Source organism: Staurois parvus, unplaced genomic scaffold (assembly GCF_062004578.1).
Source record: "Staurois parvus isolate SC_StPar_1 unplaced genomic scaffold, SC_StPar_1.0 ptg000582l, whole genome shotgun sequence".
Taxonomy (NCBI): Eukaryota; Metazoa; Chordata; class Amphibia; order Anura; family Ranidae; genus Staurois; species Staurois parvus.
Window position 1 is genome coordinate 1,163,807 of NW_028318378.1, and position 25,680 is coordinate 1,189,486.

At 50.5% G+C, this 25,680-nt stretch overlaps 1 protein-coding gene and 1 long non-coding RNA gene across 2 annotated transcripts in view; both read right to left on the minus strand.

The window, feature by feature from the left end:
- Nucleotides 1–25,680, minus strand: part of LOC149450118 (uncharacterized) — a 49,561-nt gene that overhangs the window by 2,417 nt on the left and 21,464 nt on the right. The window contains 2 exon segments of the mRNA XM_089692350.1: nucleotides 12,601–12,750; nucleotides 15,095–16,027. Coding sequence (XP_089548476.1) covers nucleotides 12,601–12,750; nucleotides 15,095–16,027 — 1,083 coding nt within the window.
- Nucleotides 1,135–8,160, minus strand: LOC149450119 (uncharacterized). Its single transcript, XR_016315309.1, has 3 exons — nucleotides 8,104–8,160; nucleotides 1,610–1,723; nucleotides 1,135–1,263 (listed from the first exon to the last, which is right to left on the minus strand). It is a non-coding gene; the product is annotated as an uncharacterized LOC149450119 (long non-coding RNA).

Consider the following 25,680-nt stretch of genomic DNA (forward strand, 5'->3'; position numbering starts at 1 on the left):
GTGTCTGCAGCACAGAGAAGGAAGATTATCCGAGAGAAATCCAGGAATACAGGACGGGGAACACAGCTCAGGAAAGTGACCAGGGGATTACAGGCTGATATCACCCAGTCCACGCCCTACTCTGGACCAATCAGTGAGCAGTATGGGTGGAGGAATGGATTTAGTGTTCATGACCCACCTGTGCTGATCTCTGTAGGAGTGTCCTCCTCTATAAATGTCCCCGTTATTCCATCCTCCTCCATAGACTGCTGATCATCCCTCACATACGCCTCTTCTTCTTCTTCTTTAACCTCAACTTTTATATCTATCAGATCTTCACTCTAAACCAAGAAAATGAGAGAAGAGGTCACCTGTAAAATATAAGCTCACATAAAAAATCCATATATTGTCCCAAGTCCATGCTCTCAGCCCCACCAACCTTGTAATAGTGAGGGATGGTGTGACCTTCCTGTGTGGAATCCCGGGAATACAGAGGACGGGGACATCTCTCTGGTGGGTTCCTGGTATTAGGTGGCTCCATCATATCCTTGTGTCCTTCTGAAAACTCCTCCATCACTCCATACTCCTCATCCTCCTCTTTATACTCTTCTTTAACATCAATATTCTCATCCCCGAGGATTCCACTCTGAAAGATATAATAAAACATTCATTGTAACAAACATGCTGTGTATAAATCACAACTACCAATAATTGTCATCATCTACCTGATGATGGTGAGGGATGGTGTGACCTTCCTGTGTGGAATCCCGGGAATACAGAGGACGGGGACATCTCTCTGGTGGGTTCCCATGACTGGATCCATCTGTAGGAAACACACACACTGACTGAATCCATTGTTTCTATGTGTTTATCAGATGATGGGGGATCTAGGTGGATCCTCCGTACTGCTCTCTCCTTTACAATAAAGTCTCCTCTTACCCGGTGATGTGAGGGGCGGCTGATTGTCCATCATGACGTCCTTGTAGAGATCCTTGTGTCCTTCTAAATACTCCCACTCCTCCATGGAGAAATAGACAGTGACACCCTGACACCTTATAGGAACCTGACACACACAATGATACAGTCACCATCCAGACACATCCCTTGTCTGTTACTGGAGAATGTCCCAGAATTCCCGGCACCGCTCACCTCTCCTGTCAGCAGCTCCATCATCTTCTTGGTGACTTCTAGAATCTTCTGCATGTTGTGTCTCTCAGGGTTTAGGGAGTCACATGGAGGCACTGTGATGGTCATATGATCACCTGACTTCAGGAGAGGAAATCTCTGTATTGAGGAACCAATAGGAATATCATGTTAGAATCCCAGAATCCTCCTCACCTCTCCGGTCAGGTCTGTATTTTATTAATAGAGATGAGAGTGATGTCATGTGACCTCCCAGAATCCTCCTCACCTCTCCGGTCAGGTCTGTGTTTTATTAATAGAGATAAGGGTGATGTCATGTGACCTCCCAGAATCCTCCTCACCTCTCCGGTCAGGTCTGTGTTTTATTAATAGAGATAAGGGTGATGTCATGTGACCTCCCAGAATCCTCCTCACCTCTCCAGTCAGGTCTGTGTTTTATTAATAGAGATCAGAGTGATGTCATGTGACCTCCCAGAATCCTCCTCACCTCTCCGGTCAGCAGGTAGATGATCCCAGGGTGAGGTTTAGTATTTTCTCAGTCTTGTGACTCTGGTCCTCCTCCATTGCAATAATAGATACGATGTAACAATTCTAGAGAACACTAGAGGGAATAACAAATAACTATAACCAATGGGTGTGCAGCATATACATGTTGATGCAGCCTGCCATCGCCATACAGTAAACAGTGATCAATAAAAACCCTAAACATCTCCATCACCATAGTATGAATAAAAGCCAGGGTGTCCACCTCCATCAAAATACTACAAAGACAGAGATACCTCATGTGAGAGGTGGATTTGCTGCACAGGGAGACAGTGGGGGGACAGCAGCTGCCACACAGGGAGATAGTGGGGGGAGAGCATTTGCTGCACAGGGAGATAGTAGGCAGAGTGAAGTTGCTGCAAGGGGAGATAGTAGGAAGAGAGCAGTTGCTGCACGGGGAGATAATAGGAGGAGAGCAGTTACTGCACGGGGAGATAGCGGGGGGAGAGCAGTTGCTGTATGGGGAGATAGTGGGGGGAGAGCAGTTGCTGAATGGGGAGATAAAAGGAGGAGAGCAGTTGCTGCAAGGGGAGACAGTGGGGGGAGTTCAGTTACTGCATGGGGAGATAGTAGGGGGAGTTCAGTTGCTGCACGGGGAGATAGTGGGGGGAGAGCAGTTGCTGCACAGTGAAATAGTATGAAGAGTGCAGTTGCTGCACAGGGAGATAGTGGGGAGATAGTAGGAAGAGAGCAGTTGCTGCACAGGGAGATAATAGGGGGAGAGCAGTTGCTGCATGGGGAGATAGTAGGAGAACAGTTGCTGCATGGGGAGATAGTAGGAGGAGAGCAGTTACTGCATGGGGAGATAGTAGGAAAACAGTTGCTGCACGGGGAGATAGTAGGAAAACAGTTGCTGCACGGGGAGATAGTGGGGAAGAGCAGTTGCTGCATGGGGAGATAGTAGGAGGAGAGCAGTCACTGCATGGGGAGATAGTAGGGGGAGTTCAGTTATTATATGGGGAGATAGTAGGGGGGAGTTCAGTTGCTGCATAGGGAGATGAGGAGGAGAGCAGTTGCTGCATGGGGAGACAGTGGGGAGAGTTCAGTTACTGCACGGGGAGATAGCAGGGGGAGAGCAGTTGCTGCACAGGGAGATAGTAGGGGGAGAGCAGTTGCTGCACAGGGAGATAGTAGGGGGAGAGCAGTTGCTGCACGGGGAGATAGTAGGGGGAGCGCAGTTGCTGCACGGGGAGATAGTAGGGGGAGCGCAGTTGCTGCATGGGGAGATAGTAGGGGGAGAGCAGTTGCTGCACAGGAAGATAGTAGGGGGAGAGCAGTTGCTGCACAGGGAATAGTAAGGGGAGAGCAGTTGCTGCACAAGCAGATAGAAGAGGGAGAGCAGTTGCTGCAGGACATAATGGTAGTAGGGCTGTACAAACTAGAAGCAGGGTACACCAACCATTTAATGCAGCCACAGCACACACAGGAGGATAATGATTGGCTGAATAAGTGACCAATCATCTCCAACTCCTTCACAATGGTCTTGGGTCAAACACCTCAAAAAATGATAATGAAAATGAAATCCCATCCTGCCTGGATAGACGACTCCGGACAGAAAGCGTTCGGTGATCTCTCATGACGTTATACATAATAAATGTTCCCACAACAGCCATATCTGTCTCATTATTTATTGAGGCAAACAGTAAAACTCCATCATCACTCTCTAATAAAATACAAAATGTCCCCCAAACTGCGTACAGACCCCCCATCCCCCCCCATACATATCTTATCTAAGCCTCCATGACAATAGCCCCCTATGACTCAACACAATCAGAATATTGGACAATTTTACACACCAGATCCTCTCCTCCCGCAGGCTCCTCTGGGTTGTACAACCGGTCCATGCAGCCTCTCCTCCCCTATACTCTGTTGGTTGCAAGTTCTGTGATGTCATCAAGACCAATGCAGAGCCCATAGCCCTTCACTGGACAGGAAGAGGGACAGTCCACTGCCAGAGTGTAGGGGGGTAGAGGAGAGTGCTGACAGCTGGCAGAGGATCAGATATATCAAAGAGCTTTTCCTGATCCCCTACACCTAAACTGCCATTTACCTCTTGGAGTTGGGGGGCTTCTGTTATGCGAGGGTTACATGTTCATCCGGAGGCGGGTGACACCATGAATGGCGCAATGCGCTGTGCGTTCCTGTGCGATTCACATATGATCCGGGTCATAAATGTTCATCAAGAGGTGGGTGACACCATGAATGGTGCAATGCGCTGTGCGTTCCTGTGTGGTTCACATACAATCCGGGTGCAGTGCGATTTCACTGGATTCCTTTGAATGGGCTGAAAGTGAGGCGGAGCGCAGCAGAAGTAGTGCATGTACTACTCTACAAAACCCTTCTGTACCATGCCATCCAGTGCAGGCAAACGCACCGCATTTGTCACCTGCGTCTGTGGTGTCATCAGCATTGTACTGACACCCTGCGTCTGTGGTGTCATCAGCGTTGTACCGACACCCTGCGTCTGTGGTGTCATCAGCGTTGTACCGACACCCTGCGTCTGTGGTGTCATCAGCGTTGTACCGACACCCTGCTTCTGTGGTGTCTTCAGCATTGTACTGACACCCTGCGTCTGTGGTGTCATCAGCATTGTACTGACACCCTGCGTCTGTGGTGTCATCAGCATTCTATGGACACCCTGCGTCTGTGGTGTCATCAGCGTTGTACCGACACCCTGCGTCTGTGGTGTCATTAGCGTTGTACCGACACCCTGCGTCTGTGGTGTCATCAGCGTTGTACCGACACCCTGCGTCTGTGGTGTCATCAGCGTTGTACCGACACCCTGCGTCTGTGGTGTCATTAGCGTTGTACCGACACCCTGCGTCTGTGGTGTCATCAGCGTTGTACCGACACCCTGCGTCTGTGGTGTCATCAGCGTTGTACCGACACCCTGCGTCTGTGGTGTCATCAGCGTTGTACCGACACCCTGCGTCTGTGGTGTCATCAGCGTTGTACCGACACCCTGCGTCTGTGGTGTCTTCAGCATTGTACCGACACCCTGCGTCTGTGGTGTCATCAGCATTGTACTGACACCCTGCGTCTGTGGTGTCATCAGCATTCTATGGACACCCTGCGTCTGTGGTGTCATCAGCGTTGTACCGACACCCTGCGTCTGTGGTGTCATCAGCGTTGTACCGACACCCTGCGTCTGTGGTGTCATCAGCGTTGTACCGACACCCTGCGTCTGTGGTGTCATCAGCGTTGTACCGACACCCTGCGTCTGTGGTGTCTTCAGCATTGTACCGACACCCTGCGTCTGTGGTGTCATCAGCATTGTACTGACACCCTGCGTCTGTGGTGTCATCAGCATTCTATGGACACCCTGCGTCTGTGGTGTCATCAGCGTTGTACCGACACCCTGCGTCTGTGGTGTCATCAGCGTTGTACCGACACCCTGCGTCTGTGGTGTCATCAGCGTTGTACCGACACCCTGCGTCTGTGGTGTCATCAGCGTTTTACCGACACCCTGCGTCTGTGGTGTCATCAGCGTTGTACCGACACCCTGCGTCTGTGGTGTCATCAGCGTTGTACCGACACCCTGCGTCTGTGGTGTCATCAGCGTTGTACCGACACCCTGCGTCTGTGGTGTCATCAGCGTTGTACCGACACCCTGCGTCTGTGGTGTCATCAGCGTTGTACCGACACCCTGCGTCTGTGGTGTCATCAGCGTTGTACCGACACCCTGCGTCTGTGGTGTCTTCAGCATTGTACTGACACCCTGCGTCTGTGGTGTCATCAGCATTGTACTGACACCCTGCGTCTGTGGTGTCATCAGCATTCTATGGACACCCTGCGTCTGTGGTGTCATCAGCGTTGTACCAACACCCTGCGTCTGTGGTGTCATCAGCGTTGTACCGACACCCTGCGTCTGTGGTGTCATCAGCATTGTACCGACACCCTGCGTCTGTGGTGTCATCAGCGTTGTACCGACACCCTGCGTCTGTGGTGTCATCAGCGTTGTACCGACACCCTGCGTCTGTGGTGTCATCAGCGTTGTACCGACACCCTGCGTCTGTGGTGTCATCAGCATTGTACCGACACCCTGCGTCTGTGGTGTCATCAGCGTTGTACCGACACCCTGCGTCTGTGGTGTCATCAGCGTTGTACCGACACCCTGCGTCTGTGGTGTCATCAGCGTTGTACCGACACCCTGCGTCTGTGGTGTCATCAGCGTTGTACCGACACCCTGCGTCTGTGGTGTCATCAGCGTTGTACCGACACCCTGCGTCTGTGGTGTCATCAGCGTTGTACCGACACCCTGCGTCTGTGGTGTCATCAGCGTTGTACCGACACCCTGCGTCTGTGGTGTCATCAGCGTTGTACCGACACCCTGCGTCTGTGGTGTCATCAGCGTTGTACCGACACCCCGCGTCTGTGGTGTCATCAACATTGTACCGACACCCTGCGTCTGTGGTGTCATCAGCGTTGTACCGACACCCCGCGTCTGTGGTGTCATCAGCGTTTTACCGACACCCTGCGTCTGTGGTGTCATCAGCGTTGTACCGACACCCTGCACCTGTGGTGTCATCAGCGTTGTACCGACACCCTGCGTCTGTGGTGTCATCAGCGTTGTACCGACACCCTGCGTCTGTGGTGTCATCAGCGTTGTACCGACACCCTGCGTCTGTGGTGTCATCAGCGTTTTACCGACACCCTGCGTCTGTGGTGTCATCAGCGTTGTACCGACACCCTGCGTCTGTGGTGTCATCAGCGTTGTACCGACACCCTGCGTCTGTGGTGTCATCAGCGTTGTACCGACACCCTGCGTCTGTGGTGTCATCAGCGTTGTACCGACACCCTGCGTCTGTGGTGTCATCAGCGTTGTACCGACACCCTGCGTCTGTGGTGTCATCAGCGTTGTACCGACACCCTGCGTCTGTGGTGTCATCAGCGTTGTACCGACACCCTGCGTCTGTGGTGTCATCAGCGTTGTACCGACACCCTGCGTCTGTGGTGTCATCAGCGTTGTACCGACACCCCGCGTCTGTGGTGTCATCAACATTGTACCGACACCCTGCGTCTGTGGTGTCATCAGCGTTGTACCGACACCCTGCGTCTGTGGTGTCATCAGCGTTTTACCGACACCCTGCGTCTGTGGTGTCATCAGCGTTGTACCGACACCCTGCACCTGTGGTGTCATCAGCGTTGTACCGACACCCTGCGTCTGTGGTGTCATCAGCGTTGTACCGACACCCTGCGTCTGTGGTGTCATCAGCGTTTTACCGACACCCTGCGTCTGTGGTGTCATCAGCGTTGTACCGACACCCTGCGTCTGTGGTGTCATCAGCGTTGTACCGACACCCTGCGTCTGTGGTGTCATCAGCGTTGTACCGACACCCTGCGTCTGTGGTGTCATCAGCGTTTTACCGACACCCTGCGTCTGTGGTGTCATCAGCGTTGTACCGACACCCTGCGTCTGTGGTGTCATCAGCGTTGTACCGACACCCTGCGTCTGTGGTGTCATCAGCGTTGTACCGACACCCTGCGTCTGTGGTGTCATCAGCGTTGTACCGACACCCTGCGTCTGTGGTGTCATCAGCATTGTACCGACACCCCGCGTCTGTGGTGTCATCAACATTGTACTGACACCCACAACAGATTGCAAGTGCAGTGCGTTTAGAACGTGGTGCAGCAAATGTGTACAGAACGCAGATCCCCCATATTCTCGGGTGAATTAGCCCCCCCAGATCTCCATCATTTTCCTTTTCCTGGATACAGACTTTACATTTTTCAAACACGGTAAAATCAGCATATTTTTGCTGGTAATAAACCCACCCCCTCCCCCACACTAAATGATGTCAGCCCTGACACTTGTGTCCCCCCATGAAATGGCGACTATGTTCCCTACACAACATGCTGCAAAGACATGGCTGGAAACAATTTTACAGGTCATCAGATTAGAGTTAGTGGGGAATAACGACCCCAGAATGATTGCTCCCCCTCCGGGGTGTGACCATCCCATGTCAGGAACCCTCTATGTGACATCACAGGGGAAATGACAGGTCCTCTTTATGGAGACACCAGAAGTGGGGGAATGTTGTGCCCCTGAAGGGGTTCATCTGGGTTCCCACACTATATATGTGTGTATCATCATCTGCTGGAGATAAAAGACGTCACAGTGACTATGGAGGAAGAGGACGGACGTGACTATGGAGGAAGAGGACGGACGTGACTATGGAGGAAGAGGATGGACGTGACTATGGAGGAAGAGGACGGACGTGACTATGGAGGAAGAGGACGGACGTGACTATGGAGGAACAGGACGGACGTGACTATGGAGGAAGAGGACGGACGTGACTATGGAGGAAGAGGACGGACGTGACTATGGAGGAAGAGGACGGACGTGACTATGGAGGAAGAGGACGGACGTGACTATGGAGGAAGAGGATGGACATGACGGGGGTTACTGGGTGTAAATAGGAAATAACATCGTATTACCTCCTCTGCTGCCAATTCCACCAATGTCTCCTCTCTACTTCCTTTCTGTACCTGACATCACTTCCTGTCTGTACCTGACATCACTTCCCATCTGTACCTGACATCACTTCCTGTCTGTGCCTGACATCACTTCCTGTCTGTCTTCCATAGAGACTTCCTGTCTGGGTAGAAGTGAGATCCCCACCTTGTGGAGCTCAGAGGAACTGCAGCCCCGAGAAGCGTCTGGTAGTGTGACCCCGGCCTTGTGCTGGGTGTGTATGGACTGTAGATCTGATTTCCTAGGACAGTCTCTCTCTTTTTAGCGATTTGTCCAGTGATGTCTGTATCCCAGACGGCGCCCCAAGAATCACAATGTAAAGTGTAAATGTGTCGGGTCCAGGCAATGGAAGACCAATCAGAGTCTAAGATGGGTCTGTAAGCAGCCAATGGGCATGCAGCGATCAGCATTGGGCGGGTATCAGAGAACAGTCAGGCTGAGACTTTCCTGCTTTCTGGATCCATCAGGACGCTGGGCACAATGTGTGGAATGGGCTCCTCTGGATTCTCCTCCTGCAGTGTGTCCGGTGATGAGTGCCTGGCTTCTCCAACCCTGCCGGGTATGTAGAAGTTATGGCTTTTCCGTGTATCTCGTCCTCTGAGAGGTGGGGAGTGGAGGGCCCCGTGTGGGGGGTTGTATGAGAGTCATCAGGGGCCCTGTGTGTGGTGGAAGAAGGGGGATTGAAGGTGCTGTGTGGGGTCTTGTTGGAAGGGGGAGGGGTGGCCTTTTCTATGTCCCACCACTTAGATGAGGAACTGCTCTCACCTTCCTGTCTGTACCCCCATGTACCCTATTTAACCCCCTCATACCCCTACTTACAACCCGTGTCCTCCTCACCCCACTCTTCACCCCATTCATCCTTCTTTTCCCTCATCACTGAACTGTCCCCACCTTTACCCTCTGTCCTTCTCCCTTCCCCCTCTTCAGCCCCATTTTGATCTCACTCACTCTTCCTCGTTATCACCTCACCACCCCCCTCTCCACCCAATCACCCTTTTCAGCTCCCAGTCCCCCACTTCACCATTCTTTCCCTCCTTCATCCCCTCCTCATCTCCCCATCCCCCTATCACCTTCTCATCCTCATCTTCTCCTTTCCAGCTTTTTGTCCCCTATTGACTTCCCCCTTCTACACCCTCCTCACCCCCTCCATGCTGCTCCAGTCACCTCCTCCTCACCCTCTCTTCTCCCTCCTCACCTCCTTTTCCTCCTCCTCGCTCCCTCTTCTCTCTCCTCACCCCTCTTCATCCTCTGTCCCTCTTCTCCCTCCTCACCCCCTCTTCTCCCTCCTCACCCCCTATCCCTCTTCCTCACCCCCTCTTCTCCCTCCTCACCCCCTCTTCTCCCTCCTCACCATCCTCTGTCCCTCTTCTCCCTCCTCGCTCCATCTTCTCCCTCCTCGCTCCCTTTTCTCTCTCCTTGCACCCTCTTCTCTCTCCTCACCCCTCTTCATCCTCTGTCCCTCTTCTCCCTCCTCACCCCCTCTTCTCCCTCCTCACCCCCATCCCTCCTCCTCACCCCCTCTTCTCTCTCCTCACCCCCTCTTCTCTCTCCTCACCCCCTATTCCTCCTTCTCACCCCCTATTCCTCCTCCTCACCCCCTCTTCTCCCTCCTCACCTCTCTTCATCCTCTGTCCCTCTTCTCCCTCACCCCTCTTCATCCTCTGTCCCTCTTCTCCCTCCTCACCTCTCTTCATCCTCTGTCCCTCTTCTCCCTCCTCACCTCTCTTCATCCTCTGTCCCTCTTCTCCCGCCTCACCTCTCTTCATCCTCTGTCCCTCTTCTCCCTCTTCATCCTCTGTCCCTCTTCTCCCTCCTCACCCCTCTTCATCCCTCTTCATCCTCTGTCCCTCTTCTACCTCTTCATCCTCTGTCCCTCTTCTCACCCCTCTTTGTGCAGTGCTCCAGGCTGTGTGAATACAAGTGGCAATATATTGCCTCCTGGCTGCCTGTCAACAGCTCTATGAAAATCGATCCACCACAGATCACTCTTCAGAGGGGCGGTAAGGGCTGATGAACATGTAAACAAGCCCTAACAGCTGTCCAGATAACCAAATCCATAAATGCTGCCAGTGATGAACGAGACCTCGGTGTCTGTCTGTATTGTGGTCAATCTTCCTGTATGTAGTTATCACATCTGATTGGACAATAGACCATCAATATGCTTCTTCTAGAATCACAAGCTTTTCAAATGAATGCCCCGCCCCTAATTAAAGTGAATTCTCCACCCATGATGGTTTGCTGGACACAGAGAAAAAGAAGGTGTCCCTGGAAATTTGTACGGAATGTTGGCCACTATGTAGATGGGTCACCTCCACTCCCACCGGGGGGGGGACAGAAATATCTGACTGCCTAGTCCAGCCTTCCTCAGCCAGGGGTCCTTCAAAGGGTTCTCGGGGCTTCTTAGACAAATAGGATTTTTGGTTGACCTGTAAAAGCCATTTGTTGGGGTACATGACGGGACACACAGCATCTTATTACATCCCTACTATCCTGCACCACCTACAGGTGATTGGACACCGGAACAACACACAGGAAGTCCCCTTGTAGTGCGTGACTCTTATGTAGTTCAGGTAGATATCACGGTTCACTGCTTTTTTTAGGAATTTAACTAGCAAGGCCTAACTAAATAGAAAGGAAAACTTAGAAAAATATAATTAAGTCATTGTAAAAATATAAACTTTGCCTACTTTAAAAGTGCACAGTGTCTGTCAGTAGGGCAGTGAACGTGTCAGTAGGGCAGTGAATGGTGGCAGTAGAGCAGTGAGCGTGTCAGTAGGGCAGTGAATGGTGTCAGTCAGAGCAGTGAATGGTGGCAGTATGGCAGAGGATGATGGCAGTAGAGCAGTGGATGGTGTCATTCATAGGAGCAGTGGATGGTGTCATTCATAAGAGCAGTGGATTGTAGCAGTAAGGCAGAGAATGATGGCAGTAGAGCAGTGAATGGTGTCATTCATAAGAGCAGTGGATGGTGTCAGTCAAAGCAGTGGATGGTGGCAGTAGAGCAGTGGATGGTGTCATTCATAAGAGCAGTGAATTGTGGCAGTAAGGCAGAGAATGATGGCAGTAGAGCAGTGGATGGTGTCAGTAGTTTTTAATTTAAAATGATATTTTTTACAACTTTATTTTTGTTTATTAGTTTTTACCATTTAATTTATTTTTGTAGAGTTTTATTGTAATGACCCTGTTGTGGAGCTATGCACAGAGCTACCTGTTCCTTCACAAACTGAAGCATAGCAAACACAGTTTACTATGTTTCAGTTATGAATGAACACAGTGAGTGATTGGCACTCCTGCTCACCATCCAGAAGATCCTCCGCAGCAGCCAGTGGGGGAGGAGAGGATGAGAAGTCAACAGTACTGAAGTAGAGCACACAGAGTGGCCAGGCAGAAGAAGGAAGGGGACAGGAGGAACATTGGGGGCTGCATTTACTGGAATCAATCCCCTTTCCTCAGGTAGCAACTGACTGCCAGCTCAAGGGAGAATCTGGCTTTCATCTGCAGCCTGATGAGAAGGGATTGGTTCCAGTAAATGCAACCCCTACTCCTGTCCAGGTTCAGAAGGCCAGCAATGAAGGGATGCAATCTACCCATCACCTACCTGCGGTCAACAGGTAAATCATAATCAATGGGTTGCCAATCACCTCTGAACAAAGAACTCACTCCTCCAGAGACAACTGCTGGCAGCTGAGGAAAATCCACCCTGAAAACTTCCATTTCTGGAGGGGGCATGGCTACTAGAGCAGGAACACAAAGAACCGGACACCTGGGGCTTCTCTAATGAATTACATAGACCCAGCCATGGTGTTATCTAAGTGGGCCCTCACAGGGACCTTCAGTCATGTCAACCAATGCAGGAAAACAAGACTAAGCACCCCCACTATCAGAGCATTGGAAGCAGCAACCCCACCTACAACAACCAAGTCTTGTGGTAATAAAAAGGGAGAAAGCAATCTCAAAGACAACCAACAGTCCAGAATCTAATGATTGTGACCTCCCATTCCACGCCATCAGGACATTTCATAGTAAAGGCCTGGAATAGCACTGGGGAAAAGGTAACCTACTTCCCAAGAACCTCGGGTAAAATCCAATGAAGGAATTCTTACCAGTGACCTGGACAAAGTCACCTGAGTCTACCCGGGAGGAAGAACCACTCTCACCTGGGCAGACTTCAGGGACAGGTCCCAAAATTCCAATCAGGAGTAACAAATGGAGAACCCAACCAATCTCTGAGTGGGCATCAGGGGAGACTCATGGAGGAGGATTTACTAAAACTGGTGCAGCTGTGCATAGTAACCTATCAACTTCTAGGTTTTACTGTCAGAGCTTTATTGAACAAGCTAAAATTAGAAGCTGATTGGTCACTATGGACAGCTGCACCAGATTATGTGTACGCCAGTATAAAGTAAATCCCCTCCCAGTGTGTTCCAAGAAAAGAGTAGAGAAGTAAGTCCTCCATTTACCCTGCAATAGGAATACCCAGAGTCCATTAAAAGACCCAGAATCAGAGCCAAGACCCTAGTGAACCTCTGGGAATCAGGAATTGTGGACAGGTCAAACGGTAAGGACACAAACAGGAGATAACATTCCTCCATCATAAATGTCAGGGACCTCTGGAAAAGGAAAGACACAGGAAGTTGGCCCCCTTTATGTCCACTGATGCCTGGAGGACTCCCAGCTGAAGAGAGTGTATCACTAGATACTAAATTCCACCTAGAACTTCCACTCATGAAGAGAGCTGTCACAATGACTTCAGATCCAGAATGAGAATCTGAATCTCCTCTCCTTTAGGCGCACCCTGAAAACTCATCTCTTCAGGGAAGCCTACCCCACCCCCTGCTAACTTGCCGACCTCCTCCACTCTTCCTACCACTCCATCCCCCACAGCTATCTCCTCCTGTGCCACCACCCCCTCCCTCCTAGATTGTAGGCTCGAAAGAGCAGGGCCCTCGATCCCCTCATGTTTTGCATTGTATTGGTATTGTTCTGTCACATGTTCTGTCCCCCTTTGTAATGTACAGCGCTGAGCAAACTATTGGCGCTTTATAAATACTGTATAATAATAATAATGAGATGACCATCACCGTTTGGTATTGAAACCATAGAAGGTTTGAGCCTAAAGTAGGAACCTCTTGTCCTCTGTGAAATCACTCCCTGAAACAAATGAAGATCACGAGTTTGTGAAGGAACAAATCTGTTATGCAGAATGAAGGGAAAGGTGAGGAGCAGAAAGGCTCAGAATTCCAACTCATAGTCGGGCCCCACCATGCTCAGGTGAGTGGAGTGGAGGTGCCTCTTCAACTGAAGTCTTGTTTAGCTGGAGTGAATTCTCAGGACTCCTAATGGAAATGGGGACTGCGGAGGAAAGCATGAAACTTGAGAGCAGCAATGGTAACATTTTGTTGAAGTAGAAGGAGCAGCAAATTGTTGGAAATGTGAGCTTTCCCTACCCCCTGACAGCACCAGAGTGGCCCCTCTTCCCGATAACTTCTGAATAGAGTAACTTTTGGTTGAGATGAGAGATTGCCGGCTCTACTGGAAGCATACACCCTCTCTGAGTGAACTCGCTCTCCCTGGGGCATTGCAGAGTCCATGAAGAAGTCTTTGCCTGACCTACTTCCAGTATAAAATGTCATCTGGCTCTTGCTTCCTCCATCAGGTCCCTTCCATAACAAGGAGAGAGGTGAAAGGGAACACATGTGTTTGTGACCTAAAAGGTCCAACCGGCACCAATCCCAAATGCTATGCTATCCCTTAACCAAGCAAATATAGAGTCTTCCATAATCACACAGGAATCGGAGGCAAGATATCCCTAGAGGTTGCAGAAATACCTGATAGGTGATTAGAGTCAGAGCCCCAAAAAGGAGACCTTGACCCGACCTTTCTGCCATCTAGTAGGCCCTGCTGACCCATATAATATGACCAACAATCCAGCGATCCTGGTCCGCTGAGAAGGCACTGTGCCCTGGTTACCCCAGTTGATCACTCACCCAGCCTACCAGTGCCCACTGCCACTCCCAATCATGAAGGTGTGTGCTGGTGCTGCCCCCAAGAACCTTGTGACCAGTCATTGTGTCTACCTGTAGGAGTCATCCAGGCTGCAACCATGTACATCTGGGGTGTGTGGGCCTGTGGGGGAGAACACTGCCAGCTGCTTACAGCATTTGGAGACTCTCCATGAATACTCTGCATGTATGGATGTGCTGCCTGACATGGAAACAGGCACAAGCACCACCTCGATTCTGTCATCCTCGCCTACACTGCATATATACGCTTGCAGCCCAACGTCCAGACAAGGTGGAGGAGAAAGAACTTCGACTACCACAGTAGATGCCAAAAGTCTGCCGGGCCTTTCAGAGCACCACTTCCACTATGTAGTGATCCTGTGGCCTGGGGAGCCACCTAACAATGCAAGAGTGTAGTGCCATCTAGTGTTCATGAATTGGCAATAGTACAGCAGTGCCTCATTATTGCCACTAGATGGAGCTAATGACTATAGGAAATCACTATATGAAATAAAATACGGCCAATATTCATCATGCCTAGGCAAAGGTGTGTCATATTCATTCAACAAGTAAAAATTAAAAGGCCTGTAAATAGTTACAAAACTTAACACCACAAAATGTACTCAGCCAATGACAGGGCAGGACTCCATTTTTATTCTTCTTCTGACATAAATGGCCAACCCGGTCCCACACTTCATCCATGTCTTTGGTGACCTCTGATCTCCTTATGGACTGTTTCTTCCATGATGAAGATCAACCATGGAGTATATCTGAGCTGTATATCAGGGTGTGCTTCTTCCCCACATGAGAGCTGGGATGTCCAGCAACATTCATCTAGAATACATTTCCCACACTCAAGGCACTAATACACCTCCAGGGTTGTGTGGGACCCCTGATGTACAAGAAGACAGGACTTCAGTGAGGAACATTTCCCTCACTCAGGACAGGAAAGTGGCTTCTCACCCGTGTGAGATCTCTGATGTCTGTAAAGATTGGACTTATCTGAAAAACATTTCCCGCACTCAGGACAGGAATACGGCTTCTGTCCCGTGTGACACCTTTGATGTTTGTAAAGACTGAACTTGTCTGAAAAACATTTCTCGCACTCAAGACAGGAATATGGCTGCTCCCTTGTGTGAGATCTCTGATGTGTATAAAGATTAGACTTTACTGAAAAACATTTCCCGCACTCAGCACAGGAATAAGGCTTCTCCCCCGTGTGAGATCTCTGATGTGTGTAAAGAGTAGACTTCTGTGAAAAACATTTCCCGCACTGGGGACAGGAATATGGCTTCTCCCCCGTGTGAGACCTTTGATGTTTGCAAAGACTGAACTTGTCTGAAAAACATTTCCCGCACTCAGGACAGGAATGTGGCTTCTCCCCCGTGTGAGACCGCCGATGTTTGTAAAGATTGGACTTCCGTAAAAAACATTTCCCGCACTCAGGACAAGAATATTTCCTCTCCCCCTTGTGCAATTTTCGATGTGTGTAAAGACTGGAATTGTCTGAAAAACATTTTCCACACTCAAGACAGGAATACGGCTTTTGCCCCGTATGCTAACTCTGATGTCTGTAAAGATTGGACCTTTGTGAAAAACTTTTTTTGCATTCAGGACAAGAATACGGCTTCTCTCCTGTGTGAGATCTTTTATGCACGTTAAGTTTGGATTTGAAATGGAAACCCTTCCCGCACTCAGTACAGGAGAAGCTCTTTCCTGTTGGAAGGCCGGCCCGGTCCCGCACAGTCTGAGGTTCCTCAGGATACGAGGAATCCGATGGTCCATCTACACTGGGTGGTGCCGGATGGACATTGGAGGGAGCCGGGTTTTCTCCTGGACTATACTGTGTGATGTCCTCATCTTCTACTTTCCAGTCTGGAGACAAAGTGAGACAATCCTCGGAGGTTTTCCTCATCTCCCGGCCATGGACTAAAATACAAAGACAAAGAGGATTACTAGACAGGAGCTGATTGGTTCCCCCAAACCAGGACTCCGCCCACATCAGGCAGCTTGGTCTCTGAGGAGCTTACAATTCCACCCTCAAGGGAACTAGGAAATGGCTCCTCTGATCTCCTACCAGGTCATTTCTTTATTCATGGACCTTAGTCAGAGAGTGAGGAAACAACCAGAACTGATACATAAATTGTGTCTGCAGCACAGAGAAGGAAGATTATCCGAGAGAAATCCAGGAATACAGGACGGGGAACACAGCTCAGGAAAGTGACCAGGGGATTACAGGCTGATATCACCCAGTCCCCGCCCTACTCTGGACCAATCAGTGAGCAGTATGGGTGGAGGAATGGATTTAGTGTTCATGACCCACCTGTGCTGATCTCTGTAGGAGTGTCCTCCTCTATAAATGTCCCCGTTATTCCATCCTCCTCCATAGACTGCTGATCATCCCTCACATACGCCTCTTCTTCTGCTTTAACCTCAACTTTTATATATTCACCCTAAATCAAGAAAATGAGAAATTCAACATAATATATAAATATAAGCTAACATGAAAAATCCATGTTCAAGATGCTCTGTCCAACCAACCATGTAACAGTGAGGGATGGTGTGACCTTCCTGTGTGGAATCCTGGGAATACAGAGGACGGGGACATCTCTCTGGTGGGTTCCTGGTATTAGGTGGCTCCATCATATCCTTGTGTCCTTCTGAAAACTCCTCCATCACTCCATACTCCTCATCCTCCTCTTTATACTCTTCTTTAACCTCAGCTTTAGGATCTCTCAGGTTTCCACTCTGAATATATAATAAAAATGCCATCAATGGTAACAATGCAGATAATGTACAGATCCTAATGATACTATCAGTGATTGTCACTCATCTACCTGATGATGGTGAGGGATGGTGTGACCTTCCTGTGTGGAATCCCGGGAATACAGAGGACGGGGACATCTCTCTGGTGGGTTCCTGTAGCTGGATGACTCCACCATGGTGTCCTGGTACAGATCTTTGTGTCCTTTTAGAAGCTCTGACTCCTCCATCCCCCCATCCTCATCCTCCTCCTCTTTTATCTCTTCTTTAACCTCAACTTTAGGATCTCTCAGGTTTCCACTCTGAATATATAATAAAACTGACATCAATGGTAACAATGCAGATAATGTACAGATCCTAATGATACTATCAGTGATTGGATAATATCCCAGAATTCCCGGCACCGCTCACCTCTCCTGTCAGCAGCTCCATCATCTTCTTGGTGACTTCTAGAATCTTCTGCATGTTGTGTCTCTCAGGGTTTAGGGAGTCACATGGAGGCACTGTGATGGTCATATGATCACCTGACTTCAGAAGAGGAAATCTCTGTATTGAGGAACCAATAGAAACATTGTGTTAGACTCCCAGAATCCTCCTCACCTCTCCGGTCAGGTCTGTGTTTATTAATAGAGATAAGAGTGATGTCATGTGACCTCCCAGAATCCTCCTCACCTCTCCGGTCAGGTCTGTGTTTTATTAATAGAGATGAGAGTGATGTCATTTGACCTCCCAGAATCCTCCTCACCTCTCCGGTCAGGTCTGTGTTTTATTAATAGAGATAAGAGTGATGTCATGTGACCTCCCAGAATCCTCCTCACCTCTCCGGTCAGGTCTGTGTTTTATTAATAGAGATGAGAATGATGTCATGTGACCTCCCAGAATCCTCCTCACCTCTCCGGTCAGGTCTGTGTTTTATTAATAGAGATGAGAATGATGTCATGTGACCTCCCAGAATCCTCCTCACCTCTCTGGTCAGGTCTGTGTTTTATTAATAGAGATGAGAGTGATGTCATGTGACCTCCCAGAATCCTCCTCACCTCTCCGGTCAGCAGGTAGATGATCTCCAGGGTGAGGTTTAGTATCTTCTCAGTCATGTGACTCCGGTCCTCCTCCATCCTCATTGGTGCCATCATGTGATCTATACAGGTCTCCTTGTAGACGGATAACTTTGGGAAATGAAAGTAAGAATGATTTGGATGGTATTGGTCACACAATAATAGGATGTGGATGTGAGGGGGGAATAGGAGGGTTGCTGGACATTGAAGGACTACTCCCCCCATGGGATGACATTTATTTTGGACTGTTTATTGTGTACTACAATTTTGAGGTCCGGGGCCCCTTTTCTCTGTTGGGTTTGTTTGGTCTCTGAACTGGTTTTGATGAGTATTAGATCTGCAGACAAGGAATGATAAATCTGATCCTTCCTATGACTAGTTTGCTCTGAGGCAGTGCTGTGAGGTCAATGTCGGCTCATCATGCAGGGATGGTCACTTTACATCACCCGACGCCCGGGACATGTAGTTCTGGGGGCCGGACAAGTATTGTTTTTATTCTTTATCCCTGCTGAGGGCAAGCCGCAGGGCTCTCCTTTCAGGTGCCAGCCTCTGCCACCCCGTGTGTGTGATCCTCTCCTGTACCTACTATGCTTCCCCGGCTCTGCTTGCCCATCTGTGGGCCCGGGTCAGCGGGTGCCGGAGGGGAGAGGGGACGGAGGAGAGCAGACACGTTCACTCCCTTCTTGTCCTGACCCAGAAGTGACGTTATGACAGATTTCCCGACCATCGAGGCCGGCAAAGAATGTAATGCGGTGCGATGTGCACTACATTACATCCAATGGAGTACAGGGGAGACATTGGGGGTCTTTTAGACCCTGGATGTCTCAATAAAGAGAACCTGTCATCAAAAGTCATTTCATAGAGGACTTTGTCCCCTTAAGTAAAAATGTTTTTTTTTTAATTGTAAAGAATCAAAGTTACACCCAAGTATATAACTCCTCCCTTAAAAAATTTTTAGGCTCCCCCACCCCCACATATATGCACACCCAAATGTAAGAGCACACGTTGGAGCGCCTACACGTGATAACATTGATTGTGATACACGTTACATATCGCCGGTCACACCAGAATGAGAGGATAATTCTAGGAGCAGACCTCCTCCGTACTCCATACTGATGACCTAGAAGGGGCTATAAATGTGTCCCCTATAGATAATACCGGGACTAAAGGTTGTCACCATTTCAGCACACACAACTTAAGGTTTGACATGTTGGATATCTATTTACTCGCTGCAACCTCAGCTTTTATATTTTTACATATAAATGGGTCATTTATTGCTTTTTTGTGCCCTGAAATTAACTTAAGTGTATTTTTTACAGAAATTTGGCATTTCCTAGACTTTGTGATAATATTTTCTGACATAAAAAAATAGAACTGCCGCTATTTTATTCTCTAAAGTCTCTACTTTCAGAAAATCAATATTTTGGGGGTTTTGTGTCATCTTCAGGATAAAATGATTTTTTAAACATGCAAAAAATGCAAAAATGGCTCTGGGAGTGAAAGGGATAAAAGATAAGCCGGACACTCCCCTTTCCTGAGGAGCAGCCAATCGGTTATCATTACACTTCAAGGTCACTCCCCTCCCTGCTAGTCCCCGGGTGCGGTTCTGGAGACAGGCGGGGGAGGGGAGGAGGAGATAAACAGCGCAATGTTACACGTATTACACATTTAAGTTGTTATAAAGCCCCTTTAATTTTTTAAAGCCCCCAACATTCCTAAAAGAGTCTCAGATTTATATACATTTTCTGTTACAAAGGAATGTTTCCTTCCTCTTGAGCAGCAATGTAAGGGGCTCTATGCTCCATACTCCTGACCCCGGCACTCCATCATTGTGTTGGCTGCATAGTGTAATGATTGCCCATTGGCTGCCTGTGTAGTGTCATCATTGCCCTTTGTAGGCCATGTATGGTCAGGATGGTCCTTGTCTTGTCTATTTATTGTCAGTGCTGTTTGTTTAGAGGACCATATTACTAGAATTTATCTCCACAATGAGGAGAATGTTCCGGCCCCGGAAGTGGGGGAATGTTCTGCCCCTGAAGGGGTTCATCTGGGTTCCCACACTATATATGTGTGTATCATCATCTGCTGGAGATAAAAGACGTTACAGTGACTATGGAGGAAGAGGACGGACATGACTATGGAGGAAGAGGACGGACATGACTATGGAGGAAGAGGACGGACGTGACTATGGAGGAAGAGGACGGACGTGACTATGGAGGAAGAGGACGAACGTGACTATGGAGGAAGAGGATGGACATGACTATGGAGGAAGAGGACGGGCATGACTATGGAGGAAGAGGATGGACATGACTATAGAAGAGGACAGATATGACTATGAAGGAAGAGGACAGACATGACTATGGAGGAAGAGGACGGACATGACTATGGAGGAAGAGGACGGGCATGACTATGGAGGAAGAGGATGGACATGACTATAGAAGAGGACAGATATGACTATGAAGGAAGAGGACGGACATGACTATGGAGGAAGAGGACGGGCATGACTATGGAGGAAGAGGATGGACATGACTATCGAAGAGGATATGACTATGGAGGAAGAGGATGGACATGTCTATGGAGGAAGAGGATGGACATGACTATGGAGGAAGAGGACGGACATGACTATGGAGGAAGAGGACGGACATGATCGGGGGTTACTGGGTGTAAATAAAATATAACATCTTATTACCTCTGCTGCCATGTCCACCGTCTCCTCTCTGTGTCCTGTCTGTACCTGACATCACTTCCTGTCTGTACCTGACATCACTTCCTGTCCTCATGCCATAGAGACTTCCTGTGTGAGTATAGGTGAGATCCCCACCTTGTGGAGTTCAGAGGAACTGCAGCCCCGAGATCCATCCCATAATCCCCTTTCCTGTATAATATGTACCTTACAGGGATACTACGGGAGATGAAAAGTGTGTAATGGCATCACCTGTATAGTATTTAGGAGCAGAGTCTGTATAATCTTTGTGATCAGGACAAGATCTCTAACAAGCACTAGTGCCTCCACTCAATTGGGGCTTGTGGATAACAAGTGAAATCCCAACTGAGAAATGTATCATCCACATAGACAGTAATCCACACAGCATTGTATATGGAAGTCCATGTATTGGAGAAATCACATTCAGTGACCATCCAACATAAAGTATCTTCCACACAGGAACATTAAAGCATTAACAGTGTTTTCTGCATGTCTCAGTGAGGGGAGGCTGCAACACTGACAGTCTAAGTTCTCTCTCTCCCCCAGGAAATCCACACTTCCCTCCTTTTCACAAGTCTCTCTCTGATGATCTCATCCTCAGTGCCCAGAGAGCATAGCAGCCATATTGGAAAAGGGCAAAACAAACACTGCATAATAGAAGTATACACTGGAAAATGGGCAAAGAATATATCACATCACTACATTCTCCCCCTGCTGAAAATCCTTCCAACGTGGCAATTAGAGATGAGCGAAGAAATGAAAAATTCGATTCGACTGATTCGGCGAATTCGTGGACAATATTCGATTCGAGTCGAATATATTCGCTGTGAATTTAACTTAAAAAAGGGTGTTTCTAGGCTTCAGAGAGACTTAATATTAGTGCAGAACACTGTACCTTTAATTTAAATGCCCTTGGAGTCTGCTGGGGAAGAGAAATAATACTGTCAGTCAGTATGACATGCAGATGAGTGCCGTCGATCTTAGAATCACCGCACACTTCACTCATTTGGCCAGTCACGGGGCCAAAACCAGAGTGTGGAGCCACAGTGTGGCGGTGGAGGCAGCAGCAATGGGAGGCCATACAGCAACCTATGACAAAATGGAAACCAGCAGGAGTGTGAGGAGACCTCAAAGTGGCACATGGCAGAGTGGGAGCAATGGGAGGCGGTACAGGGACCCAGGTCACACTGTGGGCCCAGCAGCAGCGTGACCAGGCGGTACGGGGGCCTATGGCCGATTTGGGGCCTGGCAGCACCTATGGGAGGCCTGTAACCTGCCAGCAACCTATGACAAAATGGAAAACCGCAGGAGTGTGAGGAGACCTCAAAGTGGCACATGGCAGAGTGGGAGCAATGGGAGGCGGTACAGGGACCCAGGTCACACTGTGGGACCAGCATCAGCGTGACCAGGCGGTACGGGGGCCCATGGCCGATTTGACCTCGTTCATCCCATAGTCCTGCCGACTCACGAATAGCGTGGCCTCCTCAAAGGGCCTGAGCAAGCGCAGGTGTCACGCATGAGCTGACAATGGCTGACATCTAAGTTACACAGGGAGTACCTTTATCCGCTTTTAACATCAGGAAATCTGTGATGGCCTTTCGCTGTTCGTAAAGGCGGTCTAACATATGTAGTGTTGAATTCCACCTTGTTGCAACGTCACAGCATGAGGAGTCGGTACGGGGGCCCATGGCAGATTACGTGCCTGGCAGCAGCAATGGGAGGCCCGTAATCTGCCAGCACCCTATGTCAAAAAATTGAACACACCAGCAGTGTGAGGAGACCTCAAAGTGGCACATGGCAGAGTGGGAGCAATGGGAGGCCGTACAGGGACCTAGGTCACACTGTGGGCTCAGCAGCAGCGTGACCAGGCAGTACGGGGGCCCATGGCCGATTTGGGGCCTTGCGGCACCTATGGAAGGCCTGTAATCTGCCAGCAACCTATGACAAAATGGACAACCGCAGGAGTGTGAGGAGATTTCAAAGTGGCACATGGCAGAGTGGAAGCAATGGGAGGCCGTACAGGGACCCAGGTCACACTGTGGGACCAACAGCAGCGTGACCAGGCGGTACGGGGGCCCATGGCCGATATGGGGCCTGGCGGCACCTATGGAAGGCCTGTAATCTGCCAGCAACCTATGACAAAATGGACAACCGCAGGAGTGTGAGGAGATTTCAAAGTGGCACATGGCAGAGTGGAAGCAATGGGAGGCCGTACAGGGACCCAGGTCACACTGTGGGACCAACAGCAGCGTGACCAGGCGGTACGGGGGCCCATGGCCGATATGGGGCCTGGCGGCACCTATGGAAGGCCGCTAATCTGCCAGCAACCTATGACAAAATGGACAACCGCAGGAGTGTGAGGAGATTTCAAAGTGGCACATGGCAGAGTGGAAGCAATGGGAGGCCGTACAGGGACCCAGGTCACACTGTGGGACCAGCAGCAGCGTGACCAGGCGGTACGGGGGCCCATGGCCGATATGGGGCCTGGCGGCACCTATGGAAGGCCGCTAATCTGCCAGCAACCTATGACAAAATGGAAAACCGCAGGAGTGTGAGGAGACCTCAAAGTGGCACATGGCAGAGTGGGAGCAATGGGAGGCGGTACAGGGACCCAGGTCACACTGTGGGACCAGCAGCAGCGTGACCAGGCGGTACGGGGGCCCATGGCCGATATGGGGCCTGGCGGCACCTATGGAAGGCCGCTAATCTGCCAGCAACCTATGACAAAATGGAAAACCGCAGGAGTGTGAGGAGACCTCAAAGTGGCACATGGCAGAGTGGGAGCAATGGGAGGCCGTACAGGGACCCAGGTCACACTGTGGGACCAGCAGCAGCGTGACCAGGCGGTACGGGGGCCCATGGCCGATTTGGGGCCTGGCGGCACCTATGGAAGGCCTGTAATCTGCCAGCAACCTATCTCAAAATGGAAAAGCACAGGAGTGTGAGGAGACCTCAAAGTGGCACATGGCAGAGTGGAAGCAATGGGAGGCCGTACAGGGACCCAGGTCACACTGTGGGACCAGCAGCAGCGTGACCAGGCGGTACGGGGGCCCATGGCCGATTTGGGGCCTGGCGGCACCTATGGAAGGCCTGTAATCTGCCAGCAACCTATGACAAAATGGACAACCGCAGGAGTGTGAGGAGATTTCAAAGTGGCACATGGCAGAGTGGAAGCAATGGGAGGCCATACAGGGACCCAGGTCACACTGTGGGACCAGCAGCAGCGTGACCAGGCGGTACGGGGGCCCATGGCCGATTTGGGGCCTGGCGGCACCTATGGAAGGCCTGTAATCTGCCAGCAACCTATGACAAAATGGACAACCGCAGGAGTGTGAGGAGATTTCAAAGTGGCACATGGCAGAGTGGAAGCAATGGGAGGCCGTACAGGGACCCAGGTCACACTGTGGGACCAGCAGCAGCGTGACCAGGCGGTACGGGGGCCCATGGCCGATATGGGGCCTGGCGGCACCTATGGAAGGCCGCTAATCTGCCAGCAACCTATGACAAAATGGAAAACCGCAGGAGTGTGAGGAGACCTCAAAGTGGCACATGGCAGAGTGGGAGCAATGGGAGGCGGTACAGGGACCCAGGTCACACTGTGGGACCAGCAGCAGCGTGACCAGGCGGTACGGGGACCCATGGCCGATATGGGGCCTGGCGGCACCTATGGAAGGCCGCTAATCTGCCAGCAACCTATGACAAAATGGAAAACCGCAGGAGTGTGAGGAGACCTCAAAGTGGCACATGGCAGAGTGGGAGCAATGGGAGGCCGTACAGGGACCCAGGTCACACTGTGGGACCAGCAGCAGCGTGACCAGGCGGTACGGGGGCCCATGGCCGATTTGGGGCCTGGCGGCACCTATGGAAGGCCTGTAATCTGCCAGCAACCTATGTCAAAATGGAAAAGCACAGGAGTGTGAGGAGACCTCAAAGTGGCACATGGCAGAGTGGAAGCAATGGGAGGCCGTACAGGGACCCAGGTCACACTGTGGGACCAGCAGCAGCGTGACCAGGCGGTACGGGGGCCCATGGCCGATTTGGGGCCTGGCGGCACCTATGGAAGGCCTGTAATCTGCCAGCAACCTATGACAAAATGGACAACCGCAGGAGTGTGAGGAGATTTCAAAGTGGCACATGGCAGAGTGGAAGCAATGGGAGGCCGTACAGGGACCCAGGTCACACTGTGGGACCAGCAGCAGCGTGACCAGGCGGTACGGGGGCCCATGGCCGATTTGGGGCCTGGCGGCACCTATGGAAGGCCTGTAATCTGCCAGCAACCTATGACAAAATGGACAACCGCAGGAGTGTGAGGAGATTTCAAAGTGGCACATGGCAGAGTGGAAGCAATGGGAGGCCGTACAGAGACCCAGGTCACACTGTGGGACCAGCAGCAGCGTGACCAGGCGGTACGGGGGCCCATGGCCGATTTGGGGCCTGGCGGCACCTATGGGAGGCCTTTAATCTGCCAGCAAACTATGACAAAATGGAAAACCGCAGGAGTGTGAGGAGACCTCAAAGTGGCACATGGTAGATTGGGAGCAATGGGAGGCCGTACAGGGACCCAGGTCACACTGTGGGCTCAGCAGCAGCGTAACCAGGCGGTACGGGGGCCCATGGCCGATTTGGGGCCTGGCGGCACCTATGGGAGGCCTGTAATCTGCCAGCACCCTATGACAAAATGGAACCCTGGGCTGGGGCAGGCAGAACTGCCGTATCTTTATCACGGTTTTCCCAGGCCACCGAATGGCGACGCTGCATATGCTGACGCAACGCTGTAGTCCCAACATGGGCCCCCTGGCCACGCTTGACTTTCTGGCCACATAGTTGACATACGGCTACGTTTACTTCCTCGGGCGGCTTGACGAAAAATTGCCACACCGCAGAGTAGGAAACTTTGCCTCCGCTACTCCTCACTGGCTGACTGCTACTTCCTCCGTGCACACCGGCACCACTACTGGCCGTGGTGGTAGGCTGCAGTGGAGCTGGTGCTCTACTCCGTGGCCGTTTGCCTCCACT